Genomic DNA, 24,521 nt, shown 5'->3' with positions numbered 1-24,521 from the left:
TCGGGCGATGGGAGGCTTTGCAACAGCCCCCCTATCCCGTCGATTTTATCGCCTTAAAGTGGACGGCGATTGGTTTACATTCGAACGCCGTCCTGTGAACAAACAACCGTCTTGTTATTCGAAGATGCCGACCGGGTTTAGCCCTAAAGAGTGGAAGGACAGTTTTTTCTTTGTTTCTCCCAATTTTGCCCCTGGTCTTCTTAGCCGTCGTTGCACAGACACAATCATTCGCGACATCGCTCCTCACCCTCCCATGAATTAGAACGATCTACATGATTTACTTGTGAACAACCCTACAGAAGCCATGACTTATCTGGAGTCATTGTTGTATATGGTGGGGATGTACCAGATATGGTCGGATCCTTCTACTCGGCCAGCTATACTTGAGAATGGCCGAGGTCTTTTAGCACCCTGTTAATTCTTCTTCTTTCTCGAGCCCCCTTTTTGCTTTGAAGGCTGCTGATTTCCTTTTTCTTTTTTGCAGAGATGAGTTTGAAGGAGGCCTTGCAGAGAGGGCCTTTGAAGTCTGCCGCATTTGTTCGCCTTCCAGTGGCACCAGCAACTAGTTCTAAAACGGAATCGGTTTCCTTGGGACGTCCCCATCCTGATGGGTTCTTCGATGTTGAGGAGACTCCTGAACGAAAGGCATCGTTGGCCACTATGTTTGATGCCTCCATGAAGAATCGCTTGAAGGGCTCAAAACATCTTTGCTTGGGCCAATCGTCTTCATCCCAGCCGGCCAGCATACCTGCCACGAAGATTGTGAACCTGAACGATGATTTTGCATTCCAGACTGTTGTCTCTGCTAAAGAGAATGACGGTCATGGTTCTGGGTCCGCTCACCCTGATCCCCAGGGTAAACTTCCTGAAGGACCGGTGTTGCCACCCCAAGTTCAACCACCTCCAGAGGCTGAACCCTCATCCAAGTTTATGCCATTCGTCCCTAAATGGAACCTGGATGTCCGTTCATCGGTGCTTACTCCCCAGCAGGCCCATAGTTTCCTTAGTGAGGTTGTTCCCCCAGTGGACCTTGCTCATCTCCAGGCCATGAATTTGACTAGTCTCGTGAGTGAGTTTGGGACCCATCTTTACCACACCTTGGCTCTTGGGGCTGTCACCCGACAGTCTTTGATTATCGTGGATCAGGTTTTACAGAAGAACCAAGAAAAAATCAACTCGCTGGAGCAGGCGATCGAAAGAGGTCGGCAGAAGATTCAGAGTCTGTGGCAGAAGGTTGTTTTATCTGAGGAGAAGGTTCTTGAGTCATCCAGTCTGTCGACAGAGTTGAAGAAATCCCAGGACCAGGTCGTTCGCCTGACGGCTGATCTCTCTGTATCCCTGAAACAGACTGCTATCCTGGAGGCTCAATATGCTGAAGCCAAAAGTGGTCACGAGAAATACCAAGAGGTACATATTTCTCCTCCTTTTGTTTTCTCTTCTTCTTTTTCTTTGTTAATAAATGAACTGTTTCTGATTTGTCCTGTAGGCGGTTGATGAGCTCAAACAGGAGCGTGAAGAGCATGAGTGTTTGAATCATGCCGTGGAGGAGATCCAGGCCCATAAGGATCAGGTGATCGAGGGTTATCGCAAGGAATGTGATGAACTGAAACAGGAACGTGATGGCTTGAAGTTGGAATGCGATGGTTTGGAGTTGGAACGTGATGGTTTGAAAGCTGATCGGGCGTGGTTGGTGGTAGATGGATTCAAGCAGGTGTACGAGCGAGCTAAATCTTGCCGAGAGACTTGTCAGGTCTGGGATGTTTTGAATAGGGCTGTTTTCGCCTCGGGGTTTTAGCATGGTTTGCAGTCAGGCTATGATTATCATGAAAAAGGGGTTCCCATCTTCGATGTCCCCACCTTCTCGGTGACCGCTGAGGCGGAGGCGTAAAAAGCTTTTATTGCCTACAAAAACTTCGAGCCCCCGATCTTGGCACAACTTTCCTCCACCCCTGATATGCCGGTGTGTGAGATTCAAACCTTGACTTCCGTTGTAAACCCATCCACTCCACCCCCAGAACCGCCGTAGTAGGTGTTTTTTAGGGGGTTGTCCCCTTTTTCCAGACTTTCTTTAGTATTTTGTATGTTTGTGATGGATAATTGTGTTGTTAACCCTTTAAGGGTCTAATATGGATGTTGTTCCCTTTCCCCCCTGGGGGGCCGACTGTATGATTAAGTAATGTTTGCATTTCACTTGTTTTAAGTATTTACTATGCATGCATGATTTAGAAAATTCTTAATAGTTTAGGTTAACCAGATAGCCTATCGGTGAGGCCTTCTCCCTTTTCATGATGGGAGGTATGTGATTGACATGAGTTTGTTTGAACATTTTTCTTCGAGGTGTTGTGATTTAGATGATGATTTCAGCGTTAGGCCACGAATGACCTATGTGGGGACTCCCGAAGAGGTTTTTCATACAAAATAAACTTCATGTCTTTAATTGTTGATCATGTTACATAAATGGGTTACAAAAAGAATGATAGTCATGATCTATTTCCCTGGTTTCCTCCCGGAGAGGTTATTATGGGTCTGGAGACCCTTCTTGAGCACACGTGGCTAGTCGTTTCAAAATATTTTTAAAAGTAGCCCCTTGTGTGTTTCACCTGCGTCCCTCCTTCTGGGGATATCAAGCATAATATTTCCTGAGTTGCATCGTGTTCCATGTACGGGGCACCTCCTCCCCCTTGTGGTACGCCAGCTTGTAAGCACCCTTGTCCCCCGCCCAGATGACTTGGTAAGGGCCTTCCCAGCGTGGTCCCAGTTTTCCTTGGTTTTCCTGTCTACTCACCTCGTTTTCCCGAAGGACCAGGTCTCCTACCTTGAACCTGACCTCTCTTACCCTCGAGTTGTAATATTTTTCCATTCTTATACTCGGTTTCTCGCCTAGCATCCGCCTCCCTTCTTTCTTCAGCAAAATTCAGATTCAGCCTGAGGTCGTTTTCGTTCTCTTCCATAGTTAACCGGGTTCTTCCGGTAGGCAGAACGATTTCAACGGGTATCATGGATTCCGTCTCGTAAGTTAGGCTGAAAGGCGTCTCTCCGTTACTAACTTTAGGCATGGTTCGATGAGCCCATAGGACATGAGGCAGTTCTTCTACCCACAAACCTCGTTGCCGGCCCAAGCGGCCGGTTATCCCTTCTACTATGCGCCTGTTGGCCCTTTCCACTTGTCCGTTTGCTTGAGGGTGGGCCATCGACGTGAAGACTTGCCTGATTTTAAGCTCTTTGCACCATTCTCTGAACATTCATCCCGCAATTTTCTTCCCATTGTCTCTCACGATAGTATGAGGCAGTCCGAAGCGACAAACGATGTTTTCCCATACAAATCTCTTCACCTGATGCCCTGTGATCGTGGATAACAGCTTGGCTTCCACCCATTTGGTGAAATAGTCGATGGCCACTTATGGAATGGACCCACTATGTCGATACCCCACTTATGGAATGGCCAGGAAGAAGTCACTGGAACAAGGTTCAATTTAGGTTTCCGGGTCACCGGGGCATAGATTTGGCAGCTATCTCATTTCCGTATTTCCCTTAGGTCACTCATAAACATGGTCGGCCAGTAGTATCCTGCCCTTATGGCTCGTGCTGCTACCATCTTGGCCCCCATGTACATCCCACATATTCCTTCGTGGATTTCTCGTATAACGTACTCGGCTTCTCCATATCGATGCACTTGAGGGAAAGCCCCAAATAGGACCTCCGGCACAAAGCCCCCTCTATTATTTCATATTGAAGAGCTCGAATCCTCAGCCTGCGTGCCTCTTGTTTGTCTTCGGGCAAAATCCCTTCCTTCAAGATGGCATTAGCGGGATCATCCAGCAAGGCTCCGGTGCCCCCACACCGGCCACCATTTTCTCCGATATTGACGGCTGTTTGATGGTTTCTAATTTGATGTTTTTCTCCAAATGGTCAAAGGCTATGGATGCTAACTTGCTCAGGGCGTCCGCTTACTTGTTCAAACTTCTGGAGATGTGAATGACCTCGGCCTTGTCAAAACTTTCCAACAGTTCCTTTAGTCTTCTTCAAGTATTGTATCATTTTGGTATCTTTAACCTCGTACTCCCCTTTCACTTGGTTGGCGACAAGCAACGAGTCCACGTGAGCCTTGATACGCCGGACTGGCATCTTTTTTACCATCCTCAGCCCTGCCAACAAGGCTTCATACTCAGCCTCGTTGTTAGTGCTGGGGAAATTCTGTCGCACTGCGTATGTCAGTTCTATCCCTTCGGGGCTGACAAGTATTAATTCTGCCCCGCTCCCATCTTCGTTGGAGGCCCCGTCAGTGTATAGGTTCCATAAAGGTTCCTATGGATCCTCCGGAATGTCAGCCACCGCCTTTTCCTGGTGGTTTTCTTGGGGCAAAGGTTCTTCTTGCCCAACTGTCGGGCCTTCTGTGAGGAAGTCGGCTATCACCTGCCCTTTGAAAGCTGCTCGCGGCTTATATTAAATGGAGTGATCACCCAGCTCTATCGCCCTTTGGCGAGCCTGCCAGATACCTCCGGCTTCAATAGTATTCATTGGAGAGGTTGGTCTGTCAAGACCCGAATAACATGGGCTTGGAAGTACCTCCTCAATTTTCTCGCAGTGTAAATGAGGGACATCACTGTCTTCTCGATGGGAGAATATCTTTCCTCCGGCCCCTTCAATGTGCGATTAACGAAATATATGGGTATCTGGATTTCTTTATTCTCAACCATGAGTACTGAGCTGATCGTCCGATCGATGTGCGAGAGGTAGAGTATTAGGACCTCTCGTGGTTGGGGAGCTGTAATCGTGGGGAGCTCACAGAGGTGTGCCTTTAAATCTTGGAAAGCCTTTTCCTGCCTTGGTATCCCAACTAAACTTATTCTTCTTCACGCTCCTTCTTAGGACTGCTATGAACGGGAGCGTCTTATCCGCTATCTTGGAGAGGAAACGATTGAAGGCCACCAGTCGCCCGTTTAACCTTTGCACCTCCTTTACACTTGTCGGGGAATCCATCTGGATCAAGGCTTCAACCTTTTCAGGGTTGGCTTTGATCCCTTCCTTAGTCACTAACACTCCCAAGAACTTCCCCTCCTCGACCCCGAGTGAACACTTGCCTGGATTTAGCTTCATGTTAGCTCCCCTGAGGGTGTTGAAAGTTTATCTTATGTGATTCAGCATTCGGTCTTCGTCTGTGCCTTTAATGACCAGGTCGTCTACGTATATCTCTACGTTTCTTTCCTTTTGCTGATCGAAAATTTTATCCATGAATCGCTGATACGTTGCCCCCGCATTCTTCAAACCGAAAGGCATCTTAGTATAACAAAAAGTTCATTCGTTAGTGTAGAACACCGTTTTCTCTTCGTCCTTGGGGTACATTTGAATTTGATGGTACCCCTTATATGCATCCAGGAAACATCTAAGAGCGTACCTCGTGGGGGACTCTATCTTTTTTTCGACTTCTAGGAGGGGTATGAGTCCTTCGGGCAAGCCTTGTTCAAGTCTTTAAAATCAATACACATACGCCAGCTGTTATCTAACTTCGCGATCATAACCGGGTTCGAGATCCACTGCGGATATTTGACTTCTCTAACGATCCCCGCCTGCACAAGCTTGGCCGTTTCTTCTCGGACTGCCCGGTTTTTTTGGTGGGGGCCAGACTCCTTTTCTTCTGTCTGACCGGTTCCATCCAGTGGAACTCGTCCAAACTGTGTTGCACCAGATTTCGTGGAACCCCCGTCATGTCTTCATGTTTCCAAGAGAACACGTCGGTGTTCCGTAGTAACACCTCTTTCAGTCCCGCTTTACCCCGGTCGGACAACTAGGACCCGATCTTTACTGTCTGGTCTGGGTGTTCCCCGTTGAGGACCCATTCCTCCATTCCATTCTTCATTTTGACCCCCTTGCCAATGCTGGCCACTATCTCTGTGGATGACCGGATGGTCGCTATTCCCTTAGGGGTCGGGAACCTCATATACCCGTGCACCTTAGACGGGACTGATCGGAGTGACCTCATCCCGGGTCTGCCCAAGATGATATTGTATTTTGATGGAGCCAGGACTACGGAGAAACATAGGTAGACTGTTCGGGTTTTGTCTTCGTGTATGAGGGTGAATGGCAGGGTAAGAGATCCTAGGGGTTCCACTACCTCCCCCGAGAACCCCATTAATGGACATATGTCTTCCTCCAACCTTCTTCGGATTTCTCTTTGGAGCCTTACGAAACAATGCTCATACATTACCTCTACCCCGCGGCCTCCATCCACGTGGACCCGCGCTAACCGATGTCCTGCTACACTCGCAGAGATGTTTAAAGGCATCTCTCGCGCTTCCTCTTCCGGTATGCCTGGGAACCATACATACGACTTCATCCATGCGGTGCTCGATGCGTAGGAACCCATCCTTCCCACCTTCATGGCTCTTCCCGGATCCTCTTCGCCGTTGTCTCTTCTTCGAATCATGTCGATGTAGTGCTTATCTTCGTCTTCATCCTTGATTTTTGTGGGAGACCCCCTGGCCGGAAGGGGTAGCTGTCCGGACTTTAAGGTCGCCTCCCACAACTTTTTTAGCTGAACACAGTTATACGTGGTGTGGCCATGACTCTTATGGTAATTACAATACCCCTAGGGATTGGGCTTGTATGCTTGTTTGAAAGGACTGGGAGCCCTTGCCGAGTACTTGGCTTTATCTGCTGCCAGAATTTCTTCTCCTCCTGGTGGAGGTTTTTCTCCGTAAGGTGATCGGATTCGTCCCTCTTCAGGGCGTATGGGGCTGGGGAAACGAGGTGGATGGTACGTGGTCGACGGCATATACCCAACATGAGTTCTGGAAGGGCGGTAAGGTGTGAAGCGGGTTTTGTCGAACGACGCTCTTATCTTCCCGGGACTGTGACCTCCTATGCTTTTTTCCCCCGATCGGTTTCGGGGAAGCCTTCTTCGTCTCCCATTCTCGGAGCTTGGATCATGTGTCTTTCCCTCTAACGAACGCTCGGACGGTCCATCAATTGGTCGAAAGTGTACGGGAAGTCTTCTCCCAGTTTCTCTGTTAGCTGGGAAAACCTCACCCCGTTGATGAAGCCGCTGATTTTCATGACCTCCCCCCTGTGATGTTCGTGCTTTCGGATACGTATCTGTCCATGAACTGTTCCACCTTTTCCTCGTCCCTTCTTCGAATGTGCAAGATCTCGTTAGAATTCTTCATGGCCTTCCTCTGTTGGCTAAAGTTCCTCAAGAATTTCTCTCTCAGTTCTTCGTAGCTGTCTATGCTTCCTGGATCGAAGCTATCAAACCAGATCCGGGCACCTCCCATTAGAGTTTGGGGGAACATGAGGCACCATGCCGGCATGGACCACCCACTGACCATCCCCGCCCCTCGAAAGGCGTGGAGGTGGTCTTCCGGATCTTGGGTTCCATCGTACTTATCCACAGTAGAAGGGTAGCGAAGTTTGGGAGGCAAGGTCGCCTCTGCTATTCGACGAGTGAATTTGGACACATCGGGCGTGTCCGAGGGCCAATAAGGAGTGTCTAGCATGCTCGATGTGGACTCGTTCTTCGCTTTTTCTTTGACGGAAGAGAGGAGAGTGACCAAAGACTCTAGGAGGACGTTAGAATCTTGGGTCAGGGTGCCTTCCGACTTCGTGTTATTTTCCGGTGATGGCGTGTCAAATGACAAACGGGTTTTTATTGCCATTAGTTTCTCCTTTCTTTCGTGTTCTTCTAGGCATGCTTTGAGAGCAACCTTATGAGCTCGCACAAACTCGGGAGTGATTTCCCTTTTTCTTCTATACTTTTCCCTTTCCCGGCTCGGTCTTCTTGATTCTCTTCCTCCTTCTCGTCTTAAACCATGATTGGCCCTTCCATGTCTGGAAGGCTACCTGAACATGGGTCAATGTTGGTGGGATCCATTATTCCTCCTACTGTGGTAATGGCTGGCACACTTTCTTCGTTGGAAATGGATTTGGGAGCCGACGATATGCCGTCCGAGTTTACGTTGGCCATCTTGTTTGAAACTGCCTGTGAGACCGTATAGAATAGGGTCCCACGGATGGCGCCAATGTAGAAACCCCAATTGAAGTGGTGATTTGGTTGTGAATGTTTGGAATGTTAGATGTTAATAAGTGAGGTGACTTTTGATAAGTTTCAGTGAGATGGCGATGAACAAGATGAACAAAGATGAATAAAAAAGAGTTCTTTTATTATTTCTAGCTTGCTTTACAAAGAGAACATATGTTACAGCCCCCGACCCCTATACCCTGGGAGGGAAGCCGTGAACATTGATTAGTGGTATCGGTGTTTATTAAATTATTTTGCAGGGGAATATTTCATCAGAATCGTAGTTAGGAAAAATGATCAGAGTTATAAAAACACCATGTTTATTTTTATTATAAACTGGGAATTTAACCCATTTTGATACAAACATAAGCTTTATGGGGATAAACCCTAATTTACAAAACACGTTTCTTTATTCTTGTGACAAGCCACTTATTTAAGCTGGAAGCCCGCATGCATCATTCCCTTGTCTCTAACAAATCACCTGAAACATGTTTAAAATATTTGATCAACAAGAAATATTGGTGAGTACATTCATTTGTAAATGACACATTTTACATTTACAGCATTAAGATGTTTTTACATCTGCCTGCTTACAAATTACCGAAAGGTACTTGTCACTCGACCGTATTCATGACTGTGGTCATATTACTTATTGGCTAACACTTGTCCAATAAGTAACGTGTAATAGCCCAGTAGGCAAGCCTTGTATACAAAACCCCACAATACCAGTAGTAACCATCACGTAAGTCTACAGAGACTTAATCATTGTAATGTATTTAAAATACTTTTAAAAATATATTTGAAAATATTTAGACCATCTGCTATGAGTTTTATAGGTTTTGAAATCATCATGACAGTGTCGGAAAAACAGTTGTCACACGCAAATGTGAGTGGTACAAAAACTCGAATGTATCACCTTGTAAGTTTACAATTAAAGAAAACGCCTCTTGGTATTAAGCACATAGGATAAACACAATGTAGTATATCTAGATTAGTATAAAACCAATAATCATAACGACAATCACGAGAGTAGAAACTTCACACGATGGCACAATGTCTTACCTTGATAGGCAGAGATTTCGGATTCGTGTATATTTCTTTTGATCGGATAGGATATCGTTACAACTCGGATATTATACTCTTAATATGTATGTGTGTGAGAATTCAGAGAGAGAATCAGAATTTTGGTGCAAAGAATGAACGTCCCGTTCTCAATCTATTTATAGCTGATTTTGGACCCCATCGCGATACGCGATGGCCATAAATAGAAAGGCGTCGCGTATCGCGAAGAATCTTGTAGCTTGGCCGAGTCAGCCCTAGGCATGCTACGTGGCACGCCACGTGGCATGCAACGTGTCACATCTGCGTAACTTCCACGTCGTGATACGCGATGTGTTACTTTGGGAGTCCATCGCGTATCACTATGCCGCCAAGTTTCTGGATAATATTACACGTCATTGAGCTACGCGATGAGGCTAACCTAAACCGGTCGCGTATCGCGATGGAAGGATAATTAAAAATCTTAATTTTCCACAAAAATACTAAGGCGGCCCTTAAGCGGCTCGCGGCGATACAAGCGTGCGAAGTGCAAAATGCGCCATCAAAGCGCCACATTGCGCCCATCGCACTTCGCCCGTGCCCGTGCGCGTTAATTTTGGGTTAAAAAATAGATCAAAAAAAGGAGAGGTGGTATAGAATAACTGGGTTAATTTTGCCATATTATAATTTTGATTTAGTGTTTGTAGTCTTGCAGTTGTTCCTCCGGTTCTCTGTGGAGGAGACCTGTTTCTGGGTTTCCCCTTTTGTGTAATGAAGTTTAAGTTTCAAAAAAAAAATGAGCAATAGCAAATTATTGCTTCAAATGAGCAATTAGCACATACTATAAAACTGCGTAAAGTTACTGTAGAAATCCCAATTGAAGTGGTGATTTGGTTGTGAATGTTTCGAATGTTAGATGTTAATAAGTGAGGTGACTTTTGATAAGTTTCAGTGAGATGGCGATGAACAAGATGAACAAAGATGAATAAAAAAGAATTCTGTTATTATTGCTAGCTTGCTATACAAAGAGAACATATGTACATATAACATCCTAGGGGAATTTTCCATCCGGACTGTTGCACCTTGGGCTCCCTCTATTGACCGCTGGTCCCTCTGACTCGTGCCATTGTACTAGCTATTATCTGCTGGACAATCTTTTCTCACCAAGATTATGTCAACTTCACCTCTGAAGTATTCAGATTAATAAGGATAAGTCGGTCGTTGACCTTGAACCTTGTCTGGAGTGTTTTGGACTGCTACTGGGTTGGAATTCTTGGGCTTTTGTTGGGCTCCATTCGACCTAGCCTCTTCAGTTACGAATAAAGAAATTATATAATAATGACTCATTTGTCATTTTAGAAATGGTGAAAACTTGACGATTATTCTAGACAATATAATCAGTGATCTCTATCTTGAAAGCATAATGTTTGTCCAACATTCTGTCTGACAACAATATGTCATAACCACCATGTACTAAAAGGTAAATAACCGTATTATGTAAATAATACTCTATTATGAATGCAATATCTTATAATAAAAAAATGAATAGTCCATATGCTGTACATCACACTGGTACTGAACCTAACATTGTTCTGTTGGTAGTTCATGGTGAAGCATAATGCCATGAGTCATGTATATCACTTTCATAATTAATTTTACAAATGGTAATAGTGTGAATAAATATTAAATGGGTTAAAATATATGTAAATCTTTTGACCAAATTACTATTTTGTTGACAATCCCAAACATGCTAATTAGTAGCTTTGACCTGGTAAAAGTCAAGTTTGGGCAAAATTAACCAAATTATATATTTCCTTCAACATTTGTATAATGATCAAACTTCTGAAATAGTTAAAAATTTGCCAGACATACCATAATTAGAATAACTATCATAATTAATCAAAATACATTTTTCTTTCAACATTTCCATAATACCCTTTTCATCAAAAAGCTTTCTAACAGTTCTAAATCTTCTATAGGCCACCTCACAATTAATAGTAGGTTCAGTTGGAGTTTGGTACTCACCAACATATTTGTGGTGGTTGCTATAAACTTCCCCACAATTCTGATTATGTTTGTTAATTTACGTTCGTTCTTTTATGTTTGTTGCTTTAAACCTTTTTTTTAACTATGTAAGTTTATAAACTTTATAAATATTTAAATATTAAATAAAACCCCATATGAAAAGAAATAAAAAAACATAAAACAACTGGACATATGTGTGTAACTGTTGTCTAGGTTTTAAACGAACAAACTTCAACTGGACATATGTGTTGATGGCTATTAAAATCCCAAACGTAAACCCTAACAGCCATATTTGAAAAAAAAACAAAACATGAACACGCCAATTTTCTTAGTGAATGAACATGAACAAAAAAGTTGTTTGAATATATGCATGGGTTCATGTTCGAACAATTCAAAATAAACAAATAAAAGGGTGTTAACCATGCTCAATGCATGTTGCCACGTGTGATAGTAACAGATAAGGATCTTGCATTGATAAAAGCGTGCCAAATTGTATTCCCAGACGCAACCAAATTACTATGTAGATTTCACATATCTCGAAACATTTTGAAGAATTGCAGGCAAAGCTTCGCTTTGATTGAAGAATGGGAATTGTTTGAACAACTATGGAATTCGTTAATTCACTCTGCCACACCCACTAAATATAAGAAGAGATACACAAAACTTTATGATACTTTAGTTCACAGTCATCAAAGTAATTATTCTAGTATCCTATTTATTGTTACGTTTGATTAAGTTCTAAAATTTTATTTCAAATTTACTATATATTTACCTTTTCAGGAGTTTTACAATACTTGCACAAAAACTGGCTTGACAACTACAAAGAAAAGTTTGTGTCTGTATGGATAGATCAAAATCTTCATTTTGGTAATACTACAACCAATAGAGTCGGGAGCGCACATGCACTTCAGAAGAAACACTTGCTGACACACAATTCTCCAATTGATAAATTCGTAGATGCTGTCGATCGGATCGTAACACACCAGCAAGGCGCCATAAAAGAAATCTTTGAACAAAGCCATAAGAAGACAATGAACCATCACACCATACCACTATTTAATGAATTACGCCGTCAAGTTTCACATGCCGCTTTAGAATTATTGTGTGAAAAGCTTGTGCGGATAGACAGGCTACAACAGTACGACTCAGAATGTGGGTGTCGTATTCGCACAAGTTGTGGTTTGCCATGCGTATGTATACTTTCAAAGTATCTAAATTCGAAGCAAGCCATTCCAGTGGAGTCGATAGATATCTTTTGGAAGAAGCTAGATTTCGATCCGTTATATGTTGACTCAGATGAAGATATTGAGTCAAGGGTACACGAAGCAGTAGAAGTATTCAAAGAAAAGTTTAATAAGGAGTCAAAAGGTGGAAAAAAAAGTTTGTTGTCGAAGCTGCTATTATTCGTAAAGCCAGGTTCATCAAACTATCAACAACCAAAAGTTCATAAAAATGTTCGCGGTCGTCCAACATTACAGGCCCAACAAGAGAGAAAACATGAGCCCCCCCTCCCCCCCCCCCCACTTAAATGCAGTAATTCTACCTCATTAAAGCTAAGAGATGAAAGCTTTGATCAATTCCTACCCACTCAAGAGGACCCTTCCAGACAGTTCGTGGGTAGCCTAGATGCTGCTAGACACAGTTCATTTGCGGCTTCTCAGGCGCAACCTTACTATCATCAGTATTTATGTCATATGCAACCCGTTCTTCGACCGTACGTTAAGCACATACAAGATGTACAACCTGACGGAAATTTCATATTTCGGTCAATTGCTGTTGCTCTCGGGCGTTATGAAGATGAGTGGATGTCGATACAAAATGAACTTAAACAAGAGATGGAAGTTCATGAAAAAGAGTACAACTTTATATTCGGTCCGGAATTGTATCGTGATATACTTCATACCCTGAATTGGTCAGGCCCGTATTTTGCACCCAACGAATACTGGATGGAAATGCCATCCACTGCATTTGTGATCGCTAATAGGTATGAGGTGGTCGTCCACACATTATCAAATAAGCCACTTCAAAATTCAACAACTTTTCCCTTGTTTTATTGTCCAGAGCAAGCCCCACATCACGGTCCCATTGCTATTCTAAATATAGTTGCCATGGTTTTATGAATTTATAAAAAACAAGTATTTAGTCTTTCCTTTCACACACCCAACCATTGTATAAGGTTTTCTAGGGTTTCTTCATCATCTTCGCCATCATCATCGGGTAAGTGAATCAATTTGTTAGTTTGCAAGCTTTAGATCTAAATCGATTTATTTATCATCTTCAACCCCCGTTTCGATTTGGGGTTTCTTCACCACCATTAAAACTTTAGTTCTATAAGGTTTTTTTTCTTGAACTTTACATGAAAATAATGGAAGCTTGGACCTAATCTTGAGCATAATTGTTCTTGCACAATATGATTATCGGGTTAAAACGAGATACGGCTGGTTGTTCGGGTGGAATAGATTGGGTTAAATTGAGCAGGGGTTTGGGCCTAATCTTGAGCATAAGAAGGCACGAGCCTGAGCCCAACCCCAATCTCAAGCCCAATGGGTCGGTTATCGACATGCTCCAGTTCACTCAATAATAATTTTTGTTCTTATATCTTATGTTATTATAAAATTTGTGCAGATCACTATGTCAGACAGTGAATCATCTGACGATGGTGAATTTATTAATGAGGCTCATGCTTTTCTCCAGTTCCCACATGCAACCGAGGCACGTAAAAGGCTGTCTCGCTTTTCAAGTAAGGATATGGAAAGACCATGTGCTATTGACTGGCATATGCTACGGTTAGTTGGAGAGTATGATAGGGCGGAGGGGATTATTGGTGTTGGTACTCCTTGGAGACGTCTTGTAGATCAGGCGTCCCAACCTTGTGATCGGGAGCTAACTCTAGAGTTTCTATCAACCTTTCATTTTACTTCTCCGATCGAGGATATTCATGAAGTTGATCTTGTGCAGTTTCGTTTACTTGACCAACAGCGGTTGATGACATTACCCCAATTTGCAGTGTTGTGTGGTTTATACACCAATGATGAGCTTCAGACTGATATGTTTTGCAGGGTGGAATAAACATGGATGAGTTTACGCTGAGGGAATTTTGGCAGCAGATCGGCTCAGGGGATTTTGATGTGAGGGAGAGGACCTCTAGTATTGTAGACCCACTTCATCTTTACTTACACAAGATCATTGCTACTTCCATTTCCGGACGTCACGGTAGTAAGGAGTGGTGCACCCAGGCGGATTTGTTTTAAATGCACATTCTGTTGAGGCATGTTAACTGTAACCTTGCGTGGTGCTTGGCTAAGTACTTTTCTACCTTGTTGGGTAAAAAAATTAAGGGTAAGATTGTTTATGGGGCTTTTGTTACAGTCATTGCACGGCGTTTAGGAGGTTTGACCAGACAAGTTACTCGTGGTATGAAGATTTATATTGCTAGGAGGTTAGGTGAGGCAACAGTTAAAAATATGGGAATTGCTAGAACTTATCCAGGGGGTCTTCGATTTTCTGTTCAGGAGGGGGTCATTTGGGATCCTCATCATCCGCCCCCTTTATGTAACACCCCGACCAAAGGCGGATTATACATCGGGGCGCCACATATTGTTTCATTACTCGTGACACTATTGGGTGTCAATATTTAATAAATATATTCGTTCACGCACACGCAAGGTATACACAAGATATAAATAAACCAACATAAATCAATATATTATAAATCAAAATATTCGAACAGCAATAACTTGTCTTGATACATTTTAATCTAGGTCCAAAATAAAGAAATCTTCCTATGTGTCCACAAGCTCCAAAACAGCTACTGCAACCCTGAACATGTGTTAAAATAAACGTCAAACACTTGCGTGTTGGTGAGAAATCAAGTTTAATACAATACATAGATAACCATAAATCTGCGCGCAACATGTGTATGTCTGGTTTTCAACAAGGGTGTAATCTGATCGGGACCAACTCTAAGATTCATAAGACTGCCAGTGCTCACAATTGAGCTCACAAACAAGACAAACTGTGCATGTGCAAACAAAAGAGAAAATCATAAACGATAGTTCTCCCGTGTTCATCTAATGGTACCATGAAAACTGCGGAATAGACCGACAAGACGGTTAATGATCCACACATACAAATAAACAGCCAAGTCTACGTCCTCAACACATGGGATACTGCGCGACTAAAGTTCATAAACAGTTTAAGACTCTAAGTTTGTATGAACACATGAACATCCCAAAACATTAAAAGCAAAAAGGGATTAGGTACGAGATTACTCACTTGATAAACGATGCGGTGTAAGATAAAGCAAGAACCAACTTTAAACAAGCACAAGTTAACCTATAAATAAGATTATTGTTTTAATGATTTGTTTTAAGTCTTGATTATAAGTTAGCATAATTAATAAGTAAATTATTATATATAATATATATATATATTACCGGAAAATCAGGGCAGAACAGGGAGGAAGACGGAGGCAGAGAGGAAGGCGGCAGAGAGAGCAAGGAGCAAGAGAACAGGAGAGATTAAGTGTTTTGTGTGTGTAGTGTTATGAAAATATTATTATTATTTATAGGAAAACCCTAGGAGACATAATCCCTAGAAAAGGGGAAAAGATCTTTAACAGGATCAAGCAAAAGATATCAAAAAGCATAAGAATCCAAAAGCAAAAGATATGGAAAGATATGGCAGCTGCAGAGGCAAGATAAAGCTGTCAGGGAACAGTAAAAAGGCATGGGCGGGTCAGATAAAGGTACTGGTCAAAGCATGGAAAAGCAGATCTCCAAAGATATGGTCAGTCACTTTTTCTGTCAACCAATGGGGTTGGTACGCATGCTGCGCCGAAAGTAACTTTTCAGACATAAAGCAGATTAGGTCAACATCACAAAAGATAAGACAACACAAAAGCAAACGGCTAGATTAAACAGAAGAAAACTCAAAGGGTTTAGCGCGAGAAGGCTGACACAAAAGGTCAAGAGAGCGCGAGCGCGAAGGCAGACAGAACTAACCTTAACGCGTCGCGGAAAGAACTATATTTCTAAGCGCGCCGCGGGAAGAATTACATTTCTTAGCGCGCCGCGGTAGGAACTAAAATTCCTAGCGCGCCGCGGGAAGAACTATAATTCTTCGCGCGTCGAGGGATGAACTACGATTCTTAGCGTGCTGCGAGAAGAACTACAAATCCTTAGCGCGTCGCGGGAAGAACTACCGTCCTTCGCGCGCCGCGGGAAGAATTACAATTCTTAGCGCGCTGCGAGAAGAGTTCGTCTCGCGTATCGCTGAAACAGGTGGTCTTCACGCAGGATTCCTTGTAAGGGGTCTGGCGCGTGGAGCTGCGCAGACAACCTTAGGCGGGAAGGAACAAAGGACAAGCAAAGAGTTAGAAGAAAAAGAGGGAAACAAGGCGTAAGGGCGGGACGGCGACAAGAGGGAAAAGAAGGCGGAAAGAGAGAAGGAGAGGGACGGGACGGCGGAAAGAAAGAGAGAGAAAGAGGCGGGAAGGAAAATATATATTATTATTAAAGGTAAAATATAAGTATAAATAGATATTAAATCATAAAAGAAAGAGATCGGATAAGGGAAACGGGTACCTGGGTCGGGTCGGATCGGGGCAGATGTCACAGTCTCCCCTACTTTAAGAAATTTCGTCCCGAAATTTATCTCGAAGTAGGTTGCGCAGAGAACAGGTGCGGGTACTTGATCTTCATTTGATCTTCCCTTTCCCATGTAAACTCGGCTCCGCGCTTGGACTCCCAACGAACTTTCACGATAGGGATACGACTGCGCTTGGTTTGCTTTACCTCGCGATCCATAATCTCAACAGGCTTCTCAACGAAATGCATAGTTTCATCAACTTGAACTTCATCAAGTGGAATGTGAAGGTTCTCGTCAGCTAAACACTTCTTGAGATTGGATACATGGAACGTTGGATGCACATTACTGAGCGCGGGCGGCAGGTCAAGTCTGTAGGCAACTTTTCCCACACGCGCGAGAATCTTGAATGGTCCAACATATCGAGGAGCAAGCTTACCTTTCTTCCCAAAGCGGACAACACCTTTCCAGGGCGACACTTTGAGGAGAACAAGATCACCAACTTGAAATTCGAGAGGCTTCCGCCTACGATCTGCGTAACTCTTCTGTCGGCTTCTGGCAGTCAGCAGATGATCACGGATCTTGGCGATTTTATCGGTTGTCTCTTGAACAAGTTCGGGTCCTGTGATTTGAGTTTCACCCACTTCGCTCCAACAGATCGGGGAGCGGCATTTACGACCGTAAAGTGCTTCAAATGGGGCCATACCGATACTGGAATGATAGCTGTTATTATAAGAGAACTCAATCAAAGGCAGGTGTGAATCCCAATTACCTCCAAAATCAAGAACACAAGATCGGAGCATATCCTCAAGAGTTTGAATAGTTCGCTCAGACTGACCGTCAGTCTGAGGATGATATGCCGTACTCATGTCCAAGCGAGTTCCTAGCGCAGATTGGAGAGATTTCCAAAAGCGGGATATAAAACGGCCATCGCGATCGGATATGATGCTCAAAGGAGTACCATGGCGGCAGACAATTTCCTTGACATAAAGCTGCGCGAGTTGCTCAACACGGCAGTTTTCACGAATGGGCAGAAAGTGAGCAGACTTAGTCAATCGATCCACTATTACCCAAATGCTATCATGTTTGCTTGCTGTCAAAGGTAACTTGGTAATAAAGTCCATCGCTACACATTCCCATTTCCACGTAGGAATTTCAGGTTGTTCGAGCAAACCAGATGAGCGTTGGTGTTCAGCTTTTACCTTAGAACAAGTCAGGCATTTAGCTACGAACACAGCAATATCCTTTTTCATACCAGGCCACCAATAAGTAATGCGCAAATCCTTGTACATCTTATCAGCGCCGGGATGAATAGAATACCGAGATTTATGCGCTTCATTCAGGATATCAGCGCGAAGATTCTCATCAAAGGGAATCCAGACACGGTTGAGATAACAAAGAGTTCCAGACAGATTAGGGACAAAATGGGCTTCCGCGCCACACGCTAACTCGGCGCGAAGGTTACCATTACTGATGGATGCGCGCTGCGCGTCACGAATGCGCGATTCAAGGTTGCTCTGAATCGGCGCAAAGTGAAGCTGGGTGCGCGGCAAGATACAGTTAAGCTGGCAGGGTTTTCGGCTGAGCGCATCGGCTACCACATTAGCCTTACCAGGATGATACCGGATCTCACAATCGTAGTCGCTGATGAGTTCGTTCCATCGGCGTTGTCTCATGTTAAGTTCCTTCTGATCAAAGATATGCTGAAGGCTTTTATGGTCAGTGTAGAGGATACACTTAGTACCATAAAGGTAGTGTCTCCAGATCTTCAAGGCAAAAACAACTGCACCAAGTTCGAGGTCGTGAGTTGTATAATTCTTTTCATGAACCTTGAGTTGCCTCGATGCGTAAGCGATAACCTTGCCTCGTTGCATAATAACACAACCGAGACCTTGGTTGGATGCATCGCAATACACGACAAAATCATCATTACCCTCAGGTAGCGCAAGAACAGGAGCTTCACACAACAATCGCTTGAGCGATAGAAAGGCTTCTTCTTGCTTCGAGCCCCAAATATACGGTTTACCTTTGTGCGTTAGAGCTGTTAAAGGCAAAGCGATCTTCGAGAAGTTCGAAATGAATCGCCGGTAGTAACCAGCTAAGCCCAGAAAGGAACGGATCTCAGAAGGAGAGGATGGCGTAATCCAGTTCTTGATTGCTTCAATTTTGGATGGGTCGACATGAATACCCATCTTGTTTACAACATGACCAAGAAACTGTACTTCATCAGACCAGAATTCACACTTGGAAAGCTTAGCATAGAGCTGCTCGGTTCGAAGCTTTTGCAACACTAATCGAAGATGTTGCTCATGCTCGGCCTTGGTCTTAGAATACACCAGAACATCATCGATAAACACGATCACGAATTTATCCAAGAAAGGCCTACACACCCGATTCATTAGATCCATGAAAACGGCGGGTGCGTTGGTTAAACCGAAGGACATGACCAAGAATTCAAAATGGCCATAACGAGTTCGAAAAGCAGTCTTCGGAACATCTTCATCGCGGATACGCAACTGATGATAACCAGAACGGAGATCAATCTTCGAGAAACAAGAGGCACCTTGGAGTTGATCAAAGAGGTCGTCAATACGCGGTAAAGGATACCGGTTTTTAATGGTGAGTTTGTTCAACTCGCGGTAATCGATACACATGCGAAACAATCCATCTTTCTTTTTAACGAACAACACCGGAGCACCCCAGGGCGAAGAGCTAGGGCGAATGAATCCTTTAGCAGTCAACTCTTGAAGTTGGCTGGCCAATTCTTGCATCTCAGCGGGTGCAAGACGGTAAGGAGATTTAGCTACGGGGGAAACACCAGGGACAAGATCAATACGGAACTCGACTTCACGAGCGGGAGGGATACCAGGAAGATCATCAGGAAAAACTTCAGGGAAATCACGCACAACAGGGATATCGCGAAGCTTCTTCTCTTCAGCAGGTTTGACCACATGGGCTAAGAATGCAATACACTTCTTCCGCATGAGTCTTTGGGCTTCGGCGCAAGACATAAGTTTAAGACCGCGGGAGGGTTTCTCGCCGTAGATGTGAAGATCACCATTTTCTCGAGGTATGCGAATCATCTTCTTGGCGCAAATAACTTCGGCGCGATTATTCGAGAGCCAGTCCATACCAATGATAACATCAAAGCTTCCAAGAGGCATGGGGATGAGGTCGATCAGAAAATCGTTTTCGTTAAGGTTAAGCGTGCAATATTTAATCACTGAGTTAATTAAAACAGTTTCGCCATTAGCCAATTCAACTGAAAAATCTTCTTTTAAATCGCTGCGCGGTCGCGCAAGCTTCTGCTCGAAGGCGCGAGAGATAAAACTTCGATCGGCGCCAGTATCAAAAAGTATAGAAGCATAAAATCCGTTAAGCAAAAATGTACCATTAACTACGTTATTATTCGCTTGCACTTGGTGCGCGGTTATGTTAAAAGCTCGTCCACGCGTCACTTGGTTCGAAATCTGGTTCACCGGATTCGCTTGTGTGATTTGCACTTGTAGTCTCGGGCACGCGTTCCGGAAATGACTGGGATCACCGCAGTTAAAGCACGATCTGGGTCGTGGGTTTTGGTAGGTTGGTTGTGGGTTCTGCGGGTAGACTGGTGGTGTTGGCGCAATTGGATTGGCGGGAAGGACTCTACAGTTTTCAGCAGTGTGACCAGTACGGCCACATCGGTTACAAAGTCGACACGGGGTTTGGGTTGGGTGGTGAAATCTACAGGTTGGGCAAAAGGGATGGTTTCCTGTGTAAGGTTTCTTAGTTGGCGGGGCAGGGAGTGCTGGATTGGTTAAGGCATAGTTGTGGACTACAGGAGGTGTTGGGTAGGCTGACAGAGGGTTAGGCGCGTATGCTAGAGGTTGGTAAGCGGGTTGCTGGACTATGGGCGGGTTGGTAAGCGCATAGGCCTTGCGCCTGCGCTTGAGGTTGTTACGGTTCGAGGGTTCAGGTTTGGTTTCTGTTGGTTCAGGGGCAGTCTTGGTGAGTTTGGTCTTCTCAGCTCCCCGCAGGAACAGGGTTCCTGCTCTGACATGGTTGTCGCTGAGCACAGCGGCCAACTCGATGGCGTCAGAGAGGGTTACTGGGTTTCTGGCCCATACAGAATCTTGAATTTCCATGGGGAGACCCCCAAGGAATTTCTCGATTGCTCGGCGTGAAGGGGTAACAAGGTGAGGGACCAGTAAGCTTAGCTCGTGGAAGCGCGTCGCGTACTCGCGCGCTTCACCGCTGTATTGCTTCAAGTTCCAGAATTCTTCCTCCAGGCGCTTAACTTCGTTGGGAGGGCAGAATTCTCGCGTAAGAATTTCCTTGAATTCCTCCCATGTCATGCTAGAAGCAGCCTCTGCGCCACGCGCATGAGCTACTCCATTCCACCATGTAAGCGCTCTGGATTCCAGGACACTGGAAGCATATAGGGTTCGTCTGTCTGAGGGGCATTGGGTGTGGAGGAAAGTGTTTTCTATTTTCTCAAGCCACTGGAGCATCACGGTGGCTCCTTCAAGACCTGTGAACTTTGGAGGGTTACCCGCGTTGAAGGATTTAATGTTGTAACCAGAGGTGTTGGTATTGTTTTGGCTCAAGGCTTGGGCTATTGCGGCGCCATTTCCTGGGAACGTTGCTGTCTACGCATGCGCGAGGCTTCTCTTCTCTGAAATCGGCGAGATAGCGGAGGCATTCTATAAAAGTTTTAATTTTAGTTAATATCTTGGTTTTATCGCAAAGTATAACTTTATAAAGCTTGGTTTCGCAGAGTTAGATACTATCAAAAGTTAAAGTAGATTAAATGACCCTAAATGCAGACTTAATAAAGGTAACAAATTCGAATCAAGAATCGACAATTCATGTATCACCATGACTTTCCGAATTCCCAATTTAAAATATACGAGCAAACGAGTATTGGAGATTGACGATTCATGTATCACCATGACTTTTCAATCTTCAATATAAAATACACAAGAAAATGAGTATTGGAGGTTGACAATTCATGCATCACCATGACTTTTCAAGTCTCTAACCTCAGAACATAATCGTAAATGGAAATTGAAAATCAACTATTCATGTATCACCATGACTTTTCGGATTTTCAAACCCAACAAACGAATATGTAAGAAAATCAATAAAAATCGAAATTCAACAAAAATCGAAATATCGCGAAATAAAACATAAAATCATATACTGCGCAAGCGCGAGCATATTCATAAATAACGAGTAATTAACAATAAGCGCGCAAACATGAAATTTCTCTCATGCGCGAGAAGGGACTCTTAGGTATTCTAGGCCGTTACGTCTAACCACCTATCCTAAAGTCAACGAGCTCTGATACCAATCTGTAACACCCCGACCAAAGGCGGATTATACATCGGGGCGCCACATATTGTTTCATTACTCGTGACACTATTGGGTGTCAATATTTAATAAATATATTCGTTCACGCACACGCAAGGTATACACAAGATATAAATAAACCAACATAAATCAATATATTATAAATCAAAATATTCGAACAGCAATAACTTGTCTTGATACATTTTAATCTAGGTCCAAAATAAAGAAATCTTCCTATGTGTCCACAAGCTCCAAAACAGCTACTGCAACCCTGAACATGTGTTAAAATAAACGTCAAACACTTGCGTGTTGGTGAGAAATCAAGTTTAATACAATACATAGATAACCATAAATCTGCGCGCAACATGTGTATGTCTGGTTTTCAACAAGGGTGTAATCTGATCGGGACCAACTCTAAGATTCATAAGACTGCCAGTGCTCACAATTGAGCTCACAAACAAGACAAACTGTGCATGTGCAAACAAAAGAGAAAATCATAAACGATAGTTCTCCCGTGTTCATCTAATGGTACCATGAAAACTGCGGAATAGACCGACAAGACGGTTAATGATCCACACATACAAATAAACAGCCAAGTCTACGTCCTCAACACATGGGATACTGCGCGACTAAAGTTCATAAACAGTTTAAGACTCTAAGTTTGTATGAACACATGAACATCCCAAAACATTAAAAGCAAAAAGGGATTAGGTACGAGATTACTCACTTGATAAACGATGCGGTGTAAGATAAAGCAAGAACCAACTTTAAACAAGCACAAGTTAACCTATAAATAAGATTATTGTTTTAATGATTTGTTTTAAGTCTTGATTATAAGTTAGCATAATTAATAAGTAAATTATTATATATAATATATATATATATTACCGGAAAAGCAGGGCAGAACAGGGAGGAAGACGGAGGCAGAGAGGAAGGCGGCAGAGAGAGCAAGGAGCAAGAGAACAGGAGAGATTAAGTGTTTTGTGTGTGTAGTGTTATGAAAATATTATTATTATTTATAGGAAAACCCTAGGAGACATAATCCCTAGAAAAGGGGAAAAGATCTTTAACAGGATCAAGCAAAAGATATCAAAAAGCATAAGAATCCAAAAGCAAAAGATATGGAAAGATATGGCAGCTGCAGAGGCAAGATAAAGCTGTCAGGGAACAGTAAAAAGGCATGGGCGGGTCAGATAAAGGTACTGGTCAAAGCATGGAAAAGCAGATCTCCAAAGATATGGTCAGTCACTTTTTCTGTCAACCAATGGGGTTGGTACGCATGCTGCGCCGAAAGTAACTTTTCAGACATAAAGCAGATTAGGTCAACATCACAAAAGATAAGACAACACAAAAGCAAACGGCTAGATTAAACAGAAGAAAACTCAAAGGGTTTAGCGCGAGAAGGCTGACACAAAAGGTCAAGAGAGCGCGAGCGCGAAGGCAGACAGAACTAACCTTAACGCGTCGCGGAAAGAACTATATTTCTAAGCGCGCCGCGGGAAGAATTACATTTCTTAGCGCGCTGCGAGAAGAGTTCGTCTCGCGTATCGCTGAAACAGGTGGTCTTCACGCAGGATTCCTTGTAAGGGGTCTGGCGCGTGGAGCTGCGCAGACAACCTTAGGCGGGAAGGAACAAAGGACAAGCAAAGAGTTAGAAGAAAAAGAGGGAAACAAGGCGTAAGGGCGGGACGGCGACAAGAGGGAAAAGAAGGCGGAAAGAGAGAAGGAGAGGGACGGGACGGCGGAAAGAAAGAGAGAGAAAGAGGCGGGAAGGAAAATATATATTATTATTAAAGGTAAAATATAAGTATAAATAGATATTAAATCATAAAAGAAAGAGATCGGATAAGGGAAACGGGTACCTGGGTCGGGTCGGATCGGGGCAGATGTCACACTTTACAGGTACATATGTTCAAAAAAATATAAGAAAAAAGAAACTGTTGAATAACCCCAAACCGTAGAATTTTGAAACGAACCAAACTGTTAGTAACGGTTTGGTTCCGGATCAGTTTCACGGTTTGGATATTTGCCAAACCGTGATTGAAGAGGTAGGTCCCAGCAGAGCCCAGTTGGACCCGCATGAATCACCTTGAAGAGAGACGTCTGCGCAGAAACCAACTGGATCCGCAGGACCCACCATGCTCAGAGACGTGACGTCCTTACGCGCAGTACGCAAGCTGTTCCCGCAGGAAATGCCTCCCAATGGTGAAGTACTCCGCCTGTTCCCGCAGCTGCGGATACAAGCCATCAGGGAAGGCCACCCACGCAACAAGGCTACACGCACAAGGCACTTAGCTCTCAATAATTCAGTAGTCACCTGAAGGAATGAGCAAAGCCGGGAAGAATCCCGCACAAAGGCGGGAGGGGGAATACTCCCGCCCAAATGAGCCAGTCCGTACGATACTGGAAGATCTTTTGTACTGTACCTGACGAGGTATGGACAAAAGATCTGACCAGAGATACGACAGCCCATTGACAACAGTATGGCGAGCAGCATGCTCTTGTACTGTATGTCACTATTAGCCGC

At 43.9% G+C, this 24,521-nt stretch overlaps 2 protein-coding genes across 2 annotated transcripts; both read right to left on the bottom strand.

Moving 5' to 3' along the window:
* Positions 1 to 2,777: 2,777 nt before the first annotated feature.
* On the bottom strand, positions 2,778 to 3,191 carry LOC143584775 (uncharacterized). The gene has a single exon (XM_077066747.1). The coding sequence runs from the start codon at positions 3,189 to 3,191 to the stop codon at positions 2,778 to 2,780; it is 414 nt and encodes a 137-aa protein (XP_076922862.1).
* A 1,591-nt stretch (positions 3,192 to 4,782) lies between these two features.
* LOC143584774 (putative mitochondrial protein AtMg00860) lies at positions 4,783 to 5,097 on the bottom strand. Its single transcript, XM_077066746.1, has one exon. The coding sequence runs from the start codon at positions 5,095 to 5,097 to the stop codon at positions 4,783 to 4,785; it is 315 nt and encodes a 104-aa protein (XP_076922861.1).
* Between the last annotated feature and the right edge of the window lie 19,424 nt (positions 5,098 to 24,521).

The sequence above is a fragment of the Bidens hawaiensis genome, unplaced genomic scaffold (genome assembly GCF_021521415.1).
Source record: "Bidens hawaiensis isolate Kalapana, Puna unplaced genomic scaffold, B.hawaiensis_p1.1 tig00033311_1, whole genome shotgun sequence".
Lineage (NCBI taxonomy): Eukaryota > Viridiplantae > Streptophyta > Magnoliopsida > Asterales > Asteraceae > Bidens > Bidens hawaiensis.
The sequence above is the reverse complement of the archived record's forward strand: the minus strand, read 5'-3'. Positions and strand labels throughout refer to the sequence as shown.